The sequence below is a fragment of the Typha angustifolia genome, chromosome 8 (genome assembly GCF_048772165.1).
Source record: "Typha angustifolia cultivar Huaian chromosome 8, ASM4877216v1, whole genome shotgun sequence".
Lineage (NCBI taxonomy): Eukaryota > Viridiplantae > Streptophyta > Magnoliopsida > Poales > Typhaceae > Typha > Typha angustifolia.
This window is the reverse complement of record NC_133246.1, coordinates 16,229,823-16,246,779: the sequence shown is the minus strand read 5'-3', so window position 1 is coordinate 16,246,779 and position 16,957 is coordinate 16,229,823. Positions and strand designations below refer to the sequence as shown.

The 16,957-nt window shown below is 37.2% G+C and overlaps 3 protein-coding genes across 3 annotated transcripts; 2 read left to right on the top strand and 1 right to left on the bottom strand.

Annotated features, from left to right (window-relative positions):
* LOC140765081 (transcription repressor OFP17-like) lies at window positions 1-426 on the bottom strand. The gene has a single exon (XM_073103995.1). It carries the CDS (start codon window positions 424-426, stop codon window positions 1-3), a length of 426 nt encoding a protein of 141 aa, XP_072960096.1.
* Window positions 427-6,145: 5,719 nt separating this feature from the next.
* LOC140765080 (transcription repressor OFP1-like) lies at window positions 6,146-7,018 on the top strand. Its single transcript, XM_073103994.1, has one exon. It carries the CDS (start codon window positions 6,146-6,148, stop codon window positions 7,016-7,018), a length of 873 nt encoding a protein of 290 aa, XP_072960095.1.
* Window positions 7,019-10,541: 3,523 nt separating this feature from the next.
* On the top strand, window positions 10,542-16,855 carry LOC140765327 (alpha-galactosidase 3-like). The gene is made up of 15 exons (XM_073104360.1): window positions 10,542-10,723; window positions 10,963-11,021; window positions 11,670-11,726; window positions 11,816-11,850; window positions 12,419-12,522; window positions 12,692-12,764; window positions 12,943-13,001; window positions 13,087-13,152; window positions 13,228-13,311; window positions 13,395-13,459; window positions 13,599-13,681; window positions 14,098-14,188; window positions 14,903-14,961; window positions 15,221-15,361; window positions 16,535-16,855. The coding sequence occupies exons 1-15, from the start codon at window positions 10,587-10,589 to the stop codon at window positions 16,640-16,642; spliced, it is 1,221 nt and encodes a 406-aa protein (XP_072960461.1). The 5' UTR covers window positions 10,542-10,586; the 3' UTR covers window positions 16,643-16,855.
* The last annotated feature ends 102 nt before the right edge of the window (window positions 16,856-16,957 follow it).

Here is a 16,957-nt window from a genome sequence, read left to right as displayed (position 1 = left end):
CTAAGTAGCAGCGGAAATAATATCATCCACCGCTGCCCCAGACTCGTCGCTGGAGAACAAATCGTTGCAGAGTTCTGCATAAAATCTACACACCAACTCAACAAACACCGGATTGTTCAAGCTACTCCAGCAAAGTAGCAGCTCTTCGACGTCCATTAGATCCCTCACCTTCCTCTCGTCCACGAGCATCTCCGTCAAATAATTCTCAAAGTTCCTGCAAGCCTCCTCCGCCTTATCATCCCTCTCGTGCCTCGCCATCTTGACGTACGCTGGCGTGACCGGAGAAGACAACGGCGCGCGAGCTCTTTCCGTTAAGCTCGGTAGCTCCCCGATCTTATCGGCTTCCTCCTCCGTCCGCCTCGAGATCAGCGACAGGAACGCCGCGCGGATCGAACGGAAGCTCCCCCTCCTCTTACTCGGCCTCATCTTGTGTATAACTCTACGTAGGCTAGTTCTGGGCCTTTTAAAGAGTTTTAGAATCCTTTTGCATGGCTTGAAAGGATTGCACTTGAAGGAAGGAGGCGAGGTTGGCATCTTGGCCGGATTAATAATGGAGGAGTGTTGTGGAAGTCTTACTTCCTTTAGTGCATGGTGTTAGTTATCGGAGACGTTGGAGTTTGGTGGAGAAATGATATATAGAGAGATAGAAGATGCTTTAGTTATAGGAAGGATAGAGAGGAGATGGTAGGGTGGTTGCTGGATGGATGAATGGTGGTGGTCACGTCCATTTGAGAAGTGGGCGATCATCATCATGTATGGCGATTAAAGAAATGGGTTAGATGATCCTAGTCTCCATTATTATTATTACTTTAGCTTATATATTTCAAACTGTGTGTGTTTTTAAATATAGAGACACAGCCCATAACTTCTCAATTTTCATAGAAAATAAATATCAAACCGCGTTGTTTTCTTCTTCTTGAGTTGGATCTATATACAATGACTTGGCACCTAATATGTTCTAGTAGTATGTGGCTATGTGCTATTCTATCTAGTAGACCAACTTATAAGAAATGGGTCATTATAGACCACGGAGTTGATAGTAGTGAAGTTCAGAAACATTAGGGGCATGAAAATTTTATTAAATATTAACTCTAACATTCATGAGATAATTATATATATATATATATATATATATAATCTTAGTGATTCTTAGCTGCTTCTATGATAAAAAAAAAAAGGGCTTTAATTCTCTCTCTATATATTTTTCCAAGCGTCTGAAGCCCAAGAGAAACAACTATTTTGGGGTTAGATTTAGATAATCAAATATACCTGGGCCATCTTGTGTAATTTTGGGCTTAATATCTTTGAGGCTATACAATGGCCACGTATTGATCATTGTTTAATAATCTTGGAAAATTATCATAAAGTATTTTCACACAATGACGACTGCAATTCGTTTATTTAATGGGCATGTGAGGTTAATAATATATTGTTAAATCCTACTATATAGGAAACGGTTAGGTGGTTATTGTTATAATATAAAATATAAAAATAACTATATTTAATAATTTAAGTTTTAAAACTAGTTAATGAATTAATATAGTATTACTGCGAGAGATTATGCGTTCACTTTACAAAATTATCTCAGCTCAATTAGGAGGAATATTAAGACTATATAATTATATGGTAAATTATTGTTAGACTCTCTGAATAATAATTTATTTTCATACAGATTCTTTTTATATTTTATTTTTATGTCATATTAAGCCCCATAACTATCTAATATCTCTCAATCCTACATGAAAATATATTATATGACGGTCCAACACGACCCAACAATACCTAAAATTGGTTATTTACTTATATGATAGTCATATTTGAGGGGAAAAAAGTGACACAAAAATGATGAATCTATATGAAAACAAGCTTGGTATATCTATTCCATAGTAAACTATAACAATATTTATTTATTTATTTTCTAATGTTGCGAGAGTTACGTGAAGGATATTCAGAATCCTAGCATCAAAAATTGGTAATGAAACTTCTTAAGAGTAATTGCCGATATATGGTTGAAATGGTTACCAGGAGGGAGGCCATCCTCAAGGGGGATGCTCATCTACTAATTAATTAAACATCTTCTTTCTTTTAAAAATATATTTGATAGTAAAAAAGATAAAGAAAAGTATATATATATATATTGGAAGATGGTAGGAAACAAAGATAGAGGATCTAAAGCTTGATGAGCAAGACATTCAAGTTAGTAAGTAATAGAAAAAGGAAAAATAAATGCTAGTCTATCTCTCCTCCATTTCGTGTCAAACCGGAGAAAGAAGGTAGTCGCGTGCTTTGATTTTTGAGCACAGTCTCCCCCCCACCCCCTACGTCTCCGGACAGAATAAATTGATAATTTTATGCTCCTAAAACAAGCACACCGAAACTATTTTATATATATTGAAATCACCCTTTTGTTAGTTTATAAGTATTATATTTTGAAGGGTTCAGGATTTCCAGGCGTAATTTGATCTTAAGTTAGTGTGGGTTTTTATTATAGTGGGTAGCTTTTGAGGCGTTTAGTTTGAAGTTTGAAGTTTTCTTTGGGAGAGAAATTAATATCCCAAGTACCCAAGTCAACCCTAAGGAAAACCACCTGGGCTTTCCTTTGGACTCGCGACTCACGCGGCTTATAAGCAAGTCCACAGAGAGGGATTTAATGCCACTTTGATGAGCTAATTCCACTCGATCACACTTGACCTTAACCTAATAAATCCAAAATTCCAACACCCAACTTTAGCCGTCACTTTGAAATTTAGCGATCCTTCGTTCCAAAGTCTAAATTTAATTTTTGGGCAAATTAAACAAGCCATTCATATAATAATACACTGTAAGTCCACATGTCTAATATCTGTAAGAGTTCACTAACTGTTCATAAGAAGTAGTACACCAAGAAGGACTAAACTCAGGGAGAAGAAACCTCCTTAATTAATTTTATCTATTCTTTTAAGAAAGTTCCTCTTTGAACACTCCAGTTGATCTAATCTCACTCTACCCACTTGGGAAAAAAATAAAAATGAAATTAAAGAAAAAGAAACGTAGTACCGTGTTTGATACTCACACGTCGCACAACACCAACTCTTACATCAATTTAATTTTTTTTTCCAACTTTTCTAAAAGTCAAACATGCGAACGTTCTTCTTTTCTCACCTCTCTCTCTCTCTCTCTCTCTCTCCTCTCTCTCTCTCTCTCTCTCTCTCTCTCTCTCTCTCTCCTTTGAAGTCTTCAACATAACTAACTTCTCCTCTCTTCCCTCCCAACCATAAATACCCAAAGCCCCACCGTTTGCTCCTTCCATTATCATTACTTCTTCTTCTTATTATTCTTCTTCTCTCTCTCTCCCTCTGCATCCTTATTATACTTACTATATCTCGTCCAATTAAGCTTAGCTGATGGGGCTAAAGAAACAAGTCTTTGTCATGTTTCTCGTCTTCCTCGTAGTGTCTCAGCAGACCACTGGCACTGCTGCTAGGCCTTTGACGCCACAAGGTCGTCAACCTTGCGACATGGCGAATCCGACGTCGATGAGCGAGCGATTGGCGTCGCTTCTGTTCAACGTTCTCCCCAAAGGACCCGTACCGCCCTCCGCGCCGATCGGAGGAACGAACGGTAGCAACAATTGAGAAGAAGAAGAAGAAGAAGAGCAAGAGAAAGAGAAAGAGTCGTCTATGTTTGGTTGGCGCAACATTAATTATACACATAGTTTTCTTTTTCTCATTTAATTGTGTGTGCAACTCCAACATGTAAATACAAAGAGAGGGTTGATAATTGAGATAGAGACGAGTGATTCCTTTTGGTAGCATCTTAGTCCCATAATTATATGTATTACGTTTTGTTACTATTGGAAATTAAGTCCCCAGTTCATTTTAGAAATATTTTTATCTCCTTTTTAATTCTGAAATATAACTTCTTCTTTTTTAAAAATTTTAAAGCAACAGCTAAAATTCTCTCTCATCAATTTAGTTTCTATCAAATCAAAACATGATTCTTTTTAAAAGACAAAAGAGTTCTTTCTCATCTTACTTTTTATTATACAAATAATTATTTTTAAAATTAAAATCTCATTTTAAGGTAAGCTAATTAGCTTTTGTCTATGCTCAGGAGGCAAGCTCTATTTATTTACCAACCCCCTAGTTTTTTGAGGGCCCACGCGAAATCGAGGAAGCTGAAGCGAGTGGGGTGTCGCCACGTAGGCGTGAAATTTCTACGCCAAGACCAATTTCCACCGACAACTATTATGCTATCTATTTGAATTTTGTACCCGAAAAAAAATAAAGAAAAAAACAGGTGTCACGCGGTTATTCGATCATCTGGTGGACCAATAGCAAGGCGCAGTATAAGGGAGGCCCAAAAGAACTATTTGGGAGATTTACATTTAACACCTTAAGTTTTCACGTTTTTATGGAGGTTAGAAATATTTTACTCCAATTGGTGGAATACATGAGACACGTGAACACGTGATACGATCCAATAGGCAACGGGCAATACTCCAATGCAAAAATGTTTGGGCTTTATCTTCGGTAACTCGTCTAGTCTTCTGACATATATAGAGCAAGTGGACAGGGTTGTCTAAATTTCAACTTGTAATTGATCTAGTAAATTGGGTCCACAGTCTAGGGGGGCTTTAGAGAACCGATAGCGTACGTACATTTCTTTGGTTTTCTTTATACGATTGTGATAACAACAAGTGATCTACATGGCCTGACCGTCTCTCTGTTGGAACAGAGAGAAAGCCAGCAGCCTCAAGCTCATGCACATAAAGGAGATCAGAAGGTACACTCTAGGTTTATCCCCACGTCCATAGTAGAGGTGGGCAAACTTTAAAAAGATAAGGATCAAAATTCCCTGCCGTCTATCTAACTTATCATCATGAATATAATAACAAACACAACCTCATTATTACAGTCATTTTAGAATATATATATATATATATAGTTTTATCTTTATCATGACTGATGTTTAATACATTACATTAGACGAGGCATATACATCAACGCACAGAATTATACAAGCATGCATAGCAATTTCCCTCGTGTTATGCAGACACAAGGCTTGAGTTGTCACGGCATAGCTTGGTTCAGAGAGGAAGGGAAGGACTAAAAGCAAAAAAGGTGCAATGAGAGAAAACATCAGTCTCTGTCCCAGACTCACATGCAACGCAATAACTTCGATCCTTCTTCCTTTTTTCTCTTTAATTTTTCTTCTCTTCCAGCCAGCGGGAATGATCTATGTAGGCAGACCTACAAAGTCTAACAATCAAAGGTTTGCTGTAAAGCTGTGGGTTTCCAGAGAGAAGAGAGAGAGAAAAAAAGGGGCTAATCGCAGGAGACTTTTCTAAAGTATTTTTTTAAGGCAATGGAATGATCAGTTGGGGGGGGGCGGGGCCTCCAACTGTTTTAATACTCCCCTAAATTTCCCTTCTATAAATTATACTTCGTAGAGGGTGCGGGTACATTAAATACAGTACTCTAGATTGTTTACAAGTCGCAAATACAGTGTAGAAAGCTTTGATTTTGAGAGTTTTATGTCACTAGATGGCCAAGTAGTTCGCCAAGATCACATCATATTGGCAAGTGGGACGACTATAGAAGCCAAAAATTAAAGCACTCAGTCATCTTCTTTGACTAGTAGACAGGGTAATATACATATTATCTATGAATGTTGGAAAGTACGCAGCACTTCAATTCTGAGTAACATTATAGTGGTGTTGAAATATGAACATCGAAACAACCACAGTGAAATGTATAGTTAATTTGAAAGTTTAGTCTTCTTTAGTGTACTTCATTTCTATAACCCCCAAATGTATTAAGTTTGCTCCAAAACATTGTACTTTTATTCTCCCACTCGGCCACTCTAACCCTTGTTTCAGTGTGATCCCACCTACAGCATAAGTACACAGAACCTATCACTTCCCCTCTCCTTAACACTCTCTCCTCTCCTTTTCTCGACAGCAACCTTCCACCTCAACCTCCTCTACATAAGCCAGTTAGGTACAAACTATTCAATTGTACAAGTAAAGATCCTCAAGTCTTCCTCTTAGTTCTTATACAGTGAATTCATCACATCTTTCTAGAGAAAGAGAGAGAGAGAGAGAGAGAGAGAGTTCTTGTTCTTGTTCTTGTTCTTGTTTGAGAGAATTGAGTTACTCAATTACATGGGCAAGCCTAAATTTAGTCTATCTGAGATGATGCCCAACTCCTGGTTCTACTTGCTCAAGCACATGAAGAGAGCTAGAAGAAGCCATGGGATTCCACAAGCCACTAAGAGAAGCCAGCACCGTCAAGCAGCTTCTGCAACACCAAAGCCATCTCCACCACCCAAGCAAGCATTCCTCCCTAACAGAGCCTCCTACTACTTCCCAAGCAAGGAAAGATTGGAAAAATCCCCTCATCTCTCCATCCAACTACACAGTTCAAAGTCCTTAGACACTCATTTTCCGACAGACTCGCCAAAAAAATCCAAGCGGCGGAGTATAAAAAAGCCCACAAAACCTTCTATCGAGATGGTCTCCTCTGTTTCCACCCCTTGTGTTTGCACTAGTAGCTCGTCCAATAATTTTGAAGACAGGGAAGCATTGCCAGAGCTTAAGCTAACACCAATTTTGACAAAGCCAATCAAGAAAGAGGCCAACAATGCCAAATTGGATGACACCAATGTGGCTGAAAAGAAGAAGAGCTGCCACAGCAATAGGAAACCAGCATCAGGAAAGGTGAGGCTGACCTCTCCGAGACTTGTGAGCAGAAGGATCCAGACCAAACTGAGCCAGAAGTTAGCAGGGCCAAAAGTGGCATTAGAGCATAGGAGAGGACTAATGGAGAGCTTCGTGATCGTCAAGTCATCGTTGGATCCCGAGAGAGACTTCAGAGAGAGTATGATTGAGATGATCATCAAGAACAAATTTCTAGGCTCCAGCGATTTGGAGGAGCTGCTGGCTTGTTACTTGTCATTGAATTCCCAGGAATACCATGAAGTTATTGTGAAGGTGTTCAAGCAAATATGGCTTAGCCTCAATGACATTAAATTGTAAATAGAGAAGGAATGTGGTAGGAATATGTACAACTGAACTATGAAAGATGATATCAAGTTCTCTCCAGCTAACTTGCTGTTTAATTTGTTTGCTTTTGTGCTGGATGTTAAATCTTGTGCTTTCGCGCGAAACAAAGGTAGTTTACAATTTGTTGTCACCAGTAGGCATTTTGCAATTCCTATTCTTGATATTAATACTTGCCTTCAGGCAACTCTTTGGCTGAGTTTATAATTACTGCTTACATTCAAGATCATGATTAATTACTGTCACTCGGGCATATATTTAAAATTCAAAAGGGCTCTTACTGCACTCTGAGATACTTTTTTGTTTTGTTTTGAAAAGGCCTAAATATATAATAGGCTTAGATAACATACACCATACTGGTGGTGATGAGCAATTTGATAAGAAAATTTCACAGGTCAGAACCCTGATTATGGCTCAGAGATCATCCTTTTCATGATTTGCCAGTGGACACCAAAGACTATGATCAACTTTTAATTTGACAAGATTCATATTTTCCTCTCCATCGCAAGCTCTAACTCTGTCACCTGAGGGCCAAAATATCAGAAACATCCTTTTCACCCGTCCCAAAGAGAAAATGAGATGGTATAAAAAGAACAAGGAACACTTTGTTTTCCTGTCCTCCTGTCTCTCTGTACTGCCCACTAAGGCCACCAAATGAGGCAATCTACGGTTCATCTTTCTTTTGCATACAAATTTAACAAACACACATCCAGATACCTATAGAAGAGCATCCATGGCAGGTGTTATGCTGACAGTTTCAGCTACGATTATAAAAGCAACTACAAAGGGGTCTGAGCTATGAAAAAGGAGATGCTTTCCCTCTTCAAAGTCTCTCAATGCCTAATACCAGTAAAAGAAAGATATGCTCACTAATTGCATGACAAAAAATAAAGACAAACCCCAACATATGAAAAGCATGCAGAAAACCTAGTCTTCTGTGAATTGTAAGTGAAGGAAAGACATTGACTTTGGACCATCAATAATAGCATGGAACATTTTTGAAGTTTTGAGCAGCAACATGGGAATAAGATCGGTAGTTGAAGTTTAAAAATTCTTTTTGAAACCTGAGAGCACTGAAAGGAAGCTCTGAAGTATGTTTACATCCCGACTCACTTTTCAGAAGCTTCAACAGCCCAAATGGGCATTGAAGAATATCTTTTGAATCCTTGATCGTGCATCTTGTTCTGAAGTAGTTGCAAAATAGGCTTATACAACTTTGAATAGAGAGAGAGAGAGAAAAAAAGAAGATAATTTGTAGGTTACAACCATTAAATGACTTAATATTAGCTGGAATTGCTTGTAGAAGCAGAGCTCTTGAGCAGAAGAAACACAGTGCAATTTCGTTAGGGAGTGGACCATCAATAATATAATGGATGTTGGGTAGGCTCAGCTGTCCTAAGAAAGTAGCAGATTGCAAAAGTCCTTTTTAAGGCAAAGCAACCCTACATGGCGAAGCACGAGATCAACCGTGATCTTAGATGGCCCTACACTGTTCTATCAAAAGACAAGGAAAAGACTAAAGAGAAAGCCATGGTTTACACCTTTATTGCTACGATGGACAAGGCTTCAATGCGGACAGAAATCTATGCATGATTGGACATAATATGCACGAATACACTGATCCTTCATGTTTGACAATTTTCATACGTTGCTACACATATGATAATGTCTTGAAACTATTGCACCGATCTTATTTTACATATCTTAGTCTTCTTCCTCTAATGATCAAATGGACTAACTCCATCCACTCTTACAAAATTTCTGGACACTTCCATTCTTCCAAAATGGTCGTCATCACTGGTTAGATATATGCCTCCTCTAAGCTAGAATAGAGTTGCAATGCCGGACCACAGAAAATAACAAGTTTTGGAAGATTGTTTGGTCCATTGCCAACTTATCTTAGCTCTATTCTCTGTGGGGGACAAAGATGAAAGATGGCTTTAGTCTTAGATTCCCCCGAAGTACGAATTAAATCTCATCTATACTTGAGAGATCATGTACAAGATATTGGCCAAGCGTACTCAAATCCTTAGATCCAATACTTGTTCATTTTAACTCCACTGTTTTGTTTGTCTCCATCCTATTCAAGTGTTAAGAGGTGGAATGGGCACATCCTATCCATTTCTTTCATCTTTTTTCAGAGAATTGATCTACTAGTGATGGAAGCAAATAGTGCATTTTCTTTTCTGAGGTTATTCTTTACAATGGCTTACTAACAATTGTAAACATAGGTAGAAAGTTCGGATAAATCTAGAGCTGCTTTGGCCCGGATAATTTAAGTGGTTTTTTATACTCGCTTGTTAGAAGAAAAAATTTAAAATTAAAATTTAGGCCCTAAATTGCTAGTCAAGTTCATGATTAAATTGGGCCGTTTCATACATTACATCTACCATGATATCCAACTATATCAATGGGTTGGGCTAAAATTTAGGCATGTTGAGCTGGTGAGACGTGTACATCATTGTGTTCTAACAATTTAGAAGTATATATATATTTTCCTCTTTAAGTTAGTACTTAGAATAAGTAATTTATTGCCAAGATGCACACTACAAGCCATTAAATTACGAAAATAATAATAATAAATAACAACTATTTGATTGAGGAACAGCTAAGACTAATGTCGTCATTGATTTCCTTTACGTTAACGTGAATGGTTTGCGTACAAGCATAGAGAATGCACTCATAACGTTTTCTTATAGAAGCCAGTGGACAAAGGAAATGTGACCAAATTTGGTTGGTTTCATTTGATTGCTTTGCAGCAGGAAGTGGCATTCTTGACGCTTGCATATCCAACCTTCACCTAAGAATATGCTTACAGTATTTCTAATTAAGAAAATTTATTAGAAACACTCTATGTGTTATTTTATCCCCCCCATATAAAACTAATCAAAAATTTAGTTTCTTTTATTTTTTATCTTAATCTTAAAAACCTCACTCAAATGGTATTAAGATTATTTATATTTGTAGTTATTATAACTCATGTATATTTAACTATCCTCATTTTTAAGATATTTTTGAGACATTAAGAGCAAAACTCAACGGTCAAATGATAAATACTTATATAATTTTTTCTTCTCAAGAACGGTGTTAATTTAAAAATAGATTAAAAATGTGATACTCTTATATTCGAGCTCTGACATCAATTGATATGAATCAGTTTTATGAGGTGCTTGTGCTTTGATATTCTAATAGTAGTTAATAATATCGAACTTAAAAAGTGTATTTATGGTGAGGTGGTATATGCTGTCTCGTGATTATTATACTTAAAAATTTATATAAATTTTCTTTTCTATAATAAATTATTTAGCAAATTATATCTGAGTTAGGGATTTTGCTAAGTTGGCAAAACAATTTTGATTTCGTATTTAAATTTTGATGTGAACTGAAGAAAAAATATAAATAAAAAAAGGTTTGGGAGGGCTAATTTGGTCAAAAGCTCGCTCAATCTCTCTCTATTTATCGATTCCCGCCTACCGCGAAGAGAAGGTCGGAGATGGATTCCTTCGCTCTCGTCGTTCTCATCGTCCTCCTCTCCCTCTCCTCCATGGCCATTGCGGCGAGGTTGCCGCCCATATCCGATGGTGAGCTCCAGAAACCCACGTCAAGAATCCACCCCTTCGACACTTCCAACTATGGGAAGTTGCAACTCAACAATGGCCTCGCTCTCACTCCTCAGATGGGGTCCGACCTTATTTTTCTCCCTCCCGATCTCTTTTCAATTCTGGCATTCTTCTTTCAGACAGTTCTGGTGCAATTTCTTGGGGTTTCTGTTTATAGTAGTAATCGTATGGGGTTGAGAGGAATTTGGTTCTTGTTTATCTCCTTTTCGTCTCCTTTCGATTGTTCTGTATGGTGTTTTTTAAGTGCATCTCTCCATTGATATAATCTGGCGTTCTTGATGAGGAGAATTGTTGGTGCAGATGGAATAGTTGGAATTTCTTTGCCTGCAATATCAACGAAACAGTTATTAAAGAAACAGGTGAAATATTTTATCCCTTCAATGACGTTTACTTGTTTTCTTTTCTTCATGTATGAATTGATGCTGATGTACTCCCACTCATGTAATTTATTGATCCTATAGCTTGGAAATTATCCAGTTAATTTCGTTCACCGAGTGGTGGTTGATTAATACTTAGAATCAACCACGCAGAGAACAACTTGAAAATTGGGACATTGACCTTCTTGTAAAATGTCAGAGCGCATGAAACAGTTAGGTTAATGGATAACTTCATTATCAGTTTGTGCATCAACGGTTCTTGCTAGCATGTCATGTCCGTTTGACTGAGAAGCAAAATGCTTTTGTTACGTTCAGGTAACGAAGATAAACACTGCAAATAAGCTTTAATGTAGTAATAGTTGCACGGGGAACATTTATATTTTCTTGGTTGAACTCAATGAAGTTTTATGTTTTTGTTATATATAGAGGTAATATGTCGGAGACAATTGCATGTACATTTCTATATTTTCTTATGTACTTTTGAGAATTATAAGAAAACTTAAGATGGCTGAGCATCTGTTTACATTTGATGCACAGATAACATCTTCTTTTGTATGATTATTGGCAGTACCATCTGTAAGATGATGACTCATCCTTGGGTTGTAACTCTTTTATCTTTGTTGTGGACAGCTGATGCACTTGTTTCATCTGGCCTAGCTGATTTGGGCTACAATTATGTCAACATAGGTATAAAATATTAAAATGCAATAACCTTCTATACTGTCGGCAATGTAGTCATATTTTCCATTTATTTCATCTATTGATTTCTCTTACAGATGACTGTTGGTCCTCTCTGACAAGGAATACCAAGGTGAGGTAGTGGTTAATTTCTTTTGGTATAGGTGAAATCTTCTGTTAATCAATGATGCTTATCCCACCTAAGTGGTATTTCTCTCTCTGTTTGAGTTTGTTCTATAGCCTGCAGCTAGCACAATATTGTCAAAAATCTAACAGCATTGGCAAAAATATAAATATTGCAATTAAAGAGGCTACTGATTATGATCTTCTCCTGCATTGACACGTTCTTTTTGCTATTCTTTTGGGACTTCTTTTCATCATCTGTAGAGGGGTTTGGTGTTGGACTATGGTGTATGAATGATGTTTTACTGGGTTTTTCATGTCTCATCTTTATCTAGTGTGACAGCGACATTCTTTTGTTCTATGGTGTAGTCTGTCTTACAAGTGGCACCACATTAAGGAGTTCTTCAAAGACATCAGCAGTGGCTTCTGTCAACTTATTATACATGTCTTCTGCGGGTTATATCTTGTATACTATGTATATATTCATAGGTTGATAGACATATTAGCTAGTTCTCGTTCTTGCTTATGTAGTGGAGAATTGTTAATGAAATTCATAATTGCTGCCTTTTGATATGTAGGGTGAATTGGTACCTGATCCAAAGACTTTTCCTTCAGGCATAAAAGATCTTGCAGACTATGTACATAACAAAGGTCTCAAGCTTGGTATCTACTCTGATGCTGGGTATATATCTATTCTAATACTGTGTAAACTTGATCCTTTTTTTAGTTTTGTGGTATTTATGAGTTAATATGGGTGAAGATCTTCTACCTTCACATGACATTACTTACTACACAAATACTTCTTCCATCTTCTACCTATCTTCTTGTCTTGAAGCAATTGGAAATTTCAGGGTTTTTACATGCCAAGTTCGACCTGGGTCCCTTTACCATGAAAATGCTGATGCAGATATATTTGCTTCATGGGTAAGGATGAGTAGTCCTTCACTAGGCTCTTGGTGTGCAGATGCTTCCTTTCCTTCTTACGCACAAATATTGGAGTTCATATGAGCATAATGATGGAAGTCTAGATAAGCATTATACTTATAACTGAATACAAATATAACTACATATATAAAGTTTCCGCTTGCCTGATTTTGGCCAGGGCGTAGACTATCTGAAGTATGACAACTGCTACAATTTGGGCATAAAGCCAGAGAAACGGTACTATCTCGTTTAAGTTTTCAACCATTCTGTTTTATCCAAATCGTTATTGTATCCCTGTTTATCAGAAACAATGTTTTCTTAGTTATCCTCCGATGCGCGAGGCGCTAAATTCAAGTGGACGCACAATATTCTACTCTTTATGTGAATGGTAATATTTTGGCTTTTGATTATGTCAATGTAGATGTGTCAATTGGTCAAAATCTTAATTTTGTATCTCTCACAGGGGTGTAGATAATCCAGCTTTATGGGCTAGTAAAGTTGGAAATAGTTGGCGAACGACAGATGACATATCTGATTCATGGGTAAGGTAACTTCACTTCCACCCTGACCCGTTAGAGCTGCTCCAAATGTTATTTTAAGTTACTGATTTATAATTACCATTGAATTAAGCATGACAACAATTGCTGATCTTAATGACAAGTGGGCATCATATGCGGGGCCTGGTGGCTGGAATGGTATGGTAGCCTTTCCGCTAAAATTTTATAAGTGGTTGAGAACTTGAGATCACTAGTTCATTTTTTCCTCTACAACTGTGTTAATCTTCTTTTTAGATGTATACTATATTTATGTTGTCCAATCAATTCCCTTCAATAGACCCAGACATGTTGGAAGTTGGTAATGGGGGAATGAGCTACGTGGAGTATCGTGCACATTTTAGTATTTGGGCGCTGATGAAGGTAAACTTAATAATTGATGCTCTTTTTTCTTTGCGCTATTGGATAATCAGTCCATTTATTTGGCTTAAATTACATACTGGCTAATTAAGGCTTCTATAGAGAAATAACTGTAAAGGAGGAAAGAGATATCACTATACTTACGCATATAAAAGAAACACCAGTTGGATATAAACTTGTTATGCAATGGTTTTGGATGGTCCTTAATCCACTATTAGTTTCACCTTTGAGGTATCGAATTTTAAAGATTTAGTTTCTGTCAAAGTAATCTTTCAGTAGTGTGTCCTGAAGTGATATGGCAGAAGATGCTTTAGTAGTTTGTATAACTATTGACAATTTGAGTGCTTACCTGTTAAATTTGCATGTTGTATTGAGAATTTCTCCTTAGTATCCATAAAATGTTTTATGTGCATTTTCAGGCACCTCTTTTGATTGGTTGTGATGTGAGGAATATGACTTCTGAAACTCTGGAGATCTTAAGCAATGAAGAGGTCATTTCAGTAAACCAAGGTGTAGTGATAATTCTTAGTTCCCTTTATCTCAGAGAATATAATTATGTATTTAAGGGCACTACTAGGTACTAACTACTTTTTCTTATTCTTTTGAAAAATAGAAGCATCTCATAGCCTGCCTCATTATCCTAATATGTCCATACATTTTCAGGCACACACTGCCTAAATTATCCCCCCTTTATCGCATATTGTGGTGGTAAGGCTGGAAGTGGGCCCAATCTAGCCACAACCTGTCATTCTGGGCTAACTTTGGTGCTCGAAATAAACTGAAGATATATAGATGCATGATTGTCTTATTCCATTTATTATTATTTACTGAATTAGTATTAAATTTAGTTCATCGGATATATCACTGCCATCCAATCAGTTTTAACTGATGGTTGTGATTAAAATAAGAGCTTTGATCACCTCATGGCCTCAAGCTTCATGCAACCAATCTCTTTGCTGCCTCCTCGCCTCATCACCTTGCCACTCCTAACTGTTGCCTTACCCGCTCGCATCCACCTCCTGCCTCATTGAGATGAGCTCAGAGATGCTTCCCCAAACGGTCAAACTTGCCCAACTTGTACTCAGGCACATTTCCAGCCCAGCATTCTAGGGAGATTAACATCTTTTATTTCCATGTTAAATATATCTTTGCATAGGTTTTGCTAGTTTCTTGTGGTTATGTAATAATTATACAACTAAGAGGAAAGTCTTGTGTTTCCTGTAGATCCTTTAGGAGTTCAAGGAAGGAAAGTTTCAGTTGAAGGAAAGGACGGCTGCAGTCAGGTGCCTAGAATGTTTCCGTAGTTCCATATCTACTTTTTGCCTCTCTTTCTTTCAGCTTGGAGAATGGTTTGACATATAACTTCAGGTTATGTTATTTACAGAAGATAAGTGAATGACAAATATACCCTTATTTAATCCTATACCCCCTAAACCAATTTATGTGGCAGTTTTACTGGTTTGGAAAAAATTATTCTGTCAATCATGTGTTTTGGTAGTTTTCCAGATAAGTACCATCACCCTTACCTTTTGCAAGTTCCAGGTGTGGGCCGGCCCTCTCTCCAAAAATCGCTTGGTTGTTGCTCTGTGGAACCGCTGTTCAGAAGCTGTCACTATTACATCTAAATTGGAAACTCTTGGCCTTGATGCAACAGCCACCTTTTCAGTGAGAAATTTGTGGAAGGTGAGTGTTGATATGATTGTTGACATGCATACTTCTTGGTCCATTATCCAGTTTCAATACACATTTATCTGGCAAGATTGCAATATTCATACTATAAGGGTACACCATGCACAACATTTCATCTGAATTAACTCCCAGTAGGAAGAGAGTTTTTGTAATAGTCCAATTCATTGACATAGTTATACTCATCAAGTGCATCCAGTATTCCTGACGTCACCATATCCTTTCATATTAGCTATTGAATAAACTTTTATTAGTTAGTTTCAGCTTATAATATGAGAGAATCTTAATGCAAGTTCAGCAATAACCTGGCCGCCTAACTATTATAAACAGATAACTATGATAATATCCTGCCATATCATGTACCGAGGTGCAGTGGTTATTGTCTATGTTAAGCATACTTCAATCAGACAGGTACCATCTTATATATTTGCTTCCAAAGAGCCCTGCTTAGATAGATCGGAAGCTTATCCTAACCTCTTGCTGTGGTTAATGACTTATTTGAAATGATTGAAGCCATTTATCTTTGACAGCCAGCACAGCTTGGATGCGTTCGATCCATGTCTGATGGCAATAAACCTAAATACTACCTTTACTATCATACTTTCCTTCAGAATTCTCTTTTGCAGGACATATATGATTGAACAGTAAGATGTTTAATCATCCTGTTTGGATAATGAACTTACATTTTGATTTTGATGGTCATATATTAACATAATAACTTTTGGTGCTGTGGATTGATTAGCACTTGTCACATAGTTGGTATAGGAAAAGTGAGAAAGTTGGTGTTTTTTCGTATGGTGAAAAGGTTAATCAATGACAACTCAAGTTTGTTAAGAAAAAACTTGGTTTCTTATGAGAATGAGAAAATGAGAACTGGCTAGGAAATATCAATTATGTGAGAAACAAGGCATAAAGATGGTTAATTGATACAAGCCATTTTTGGCTGAAGTTGTTAAAGAGTTTGGTTATACAAGAGTCTCAATCGATCTTATTGGTAGGGCAGAGTTGAGTATAGATGGTTGACTATCACTACGAGTTTACGAACTAATGCCATGCTTCCGAGGATTTTGAACGTGTCAAAGAATGCCACGTATTAGCTCTAATATCATTTCTGTAGTTTGCCACACCTATATTGTATCTGGAATCACTCTAATATTCTTCATTTTGCAGCATGAAACACTAGCGGAAAATGTCTCGGGAACTTTGGGAGCTCAAGTTGACGTGCATGACTGCAAAATGTACATCCTCTCTCCTACTTGCTCGCATGCAATAAGTTAATCATCTACCACATATAGTTGATTTCCCTGCCGCCTTGTGGATAATCAACCATCGTGATGCCCAATGTATTTTAGTCGTGAAAACCAACTTTTTTTCTTCTTCTTTTCCACATGCATTTGATAATTGTATAGAATATTTCTCTCGGTCAGAATAATTTCTTGTCCAGCCGGATTCAAATTTGGTTGTTAATTGGATGAGCGAAGTTTCCTTTTTCATACTGTGTAGTGTTCCATTCTTGTATTGATCATACTGGTTAAAAACCTGAGATTTTCCAACGTAACGATATGTACCAAATTTCCAACATAACGTACAAGC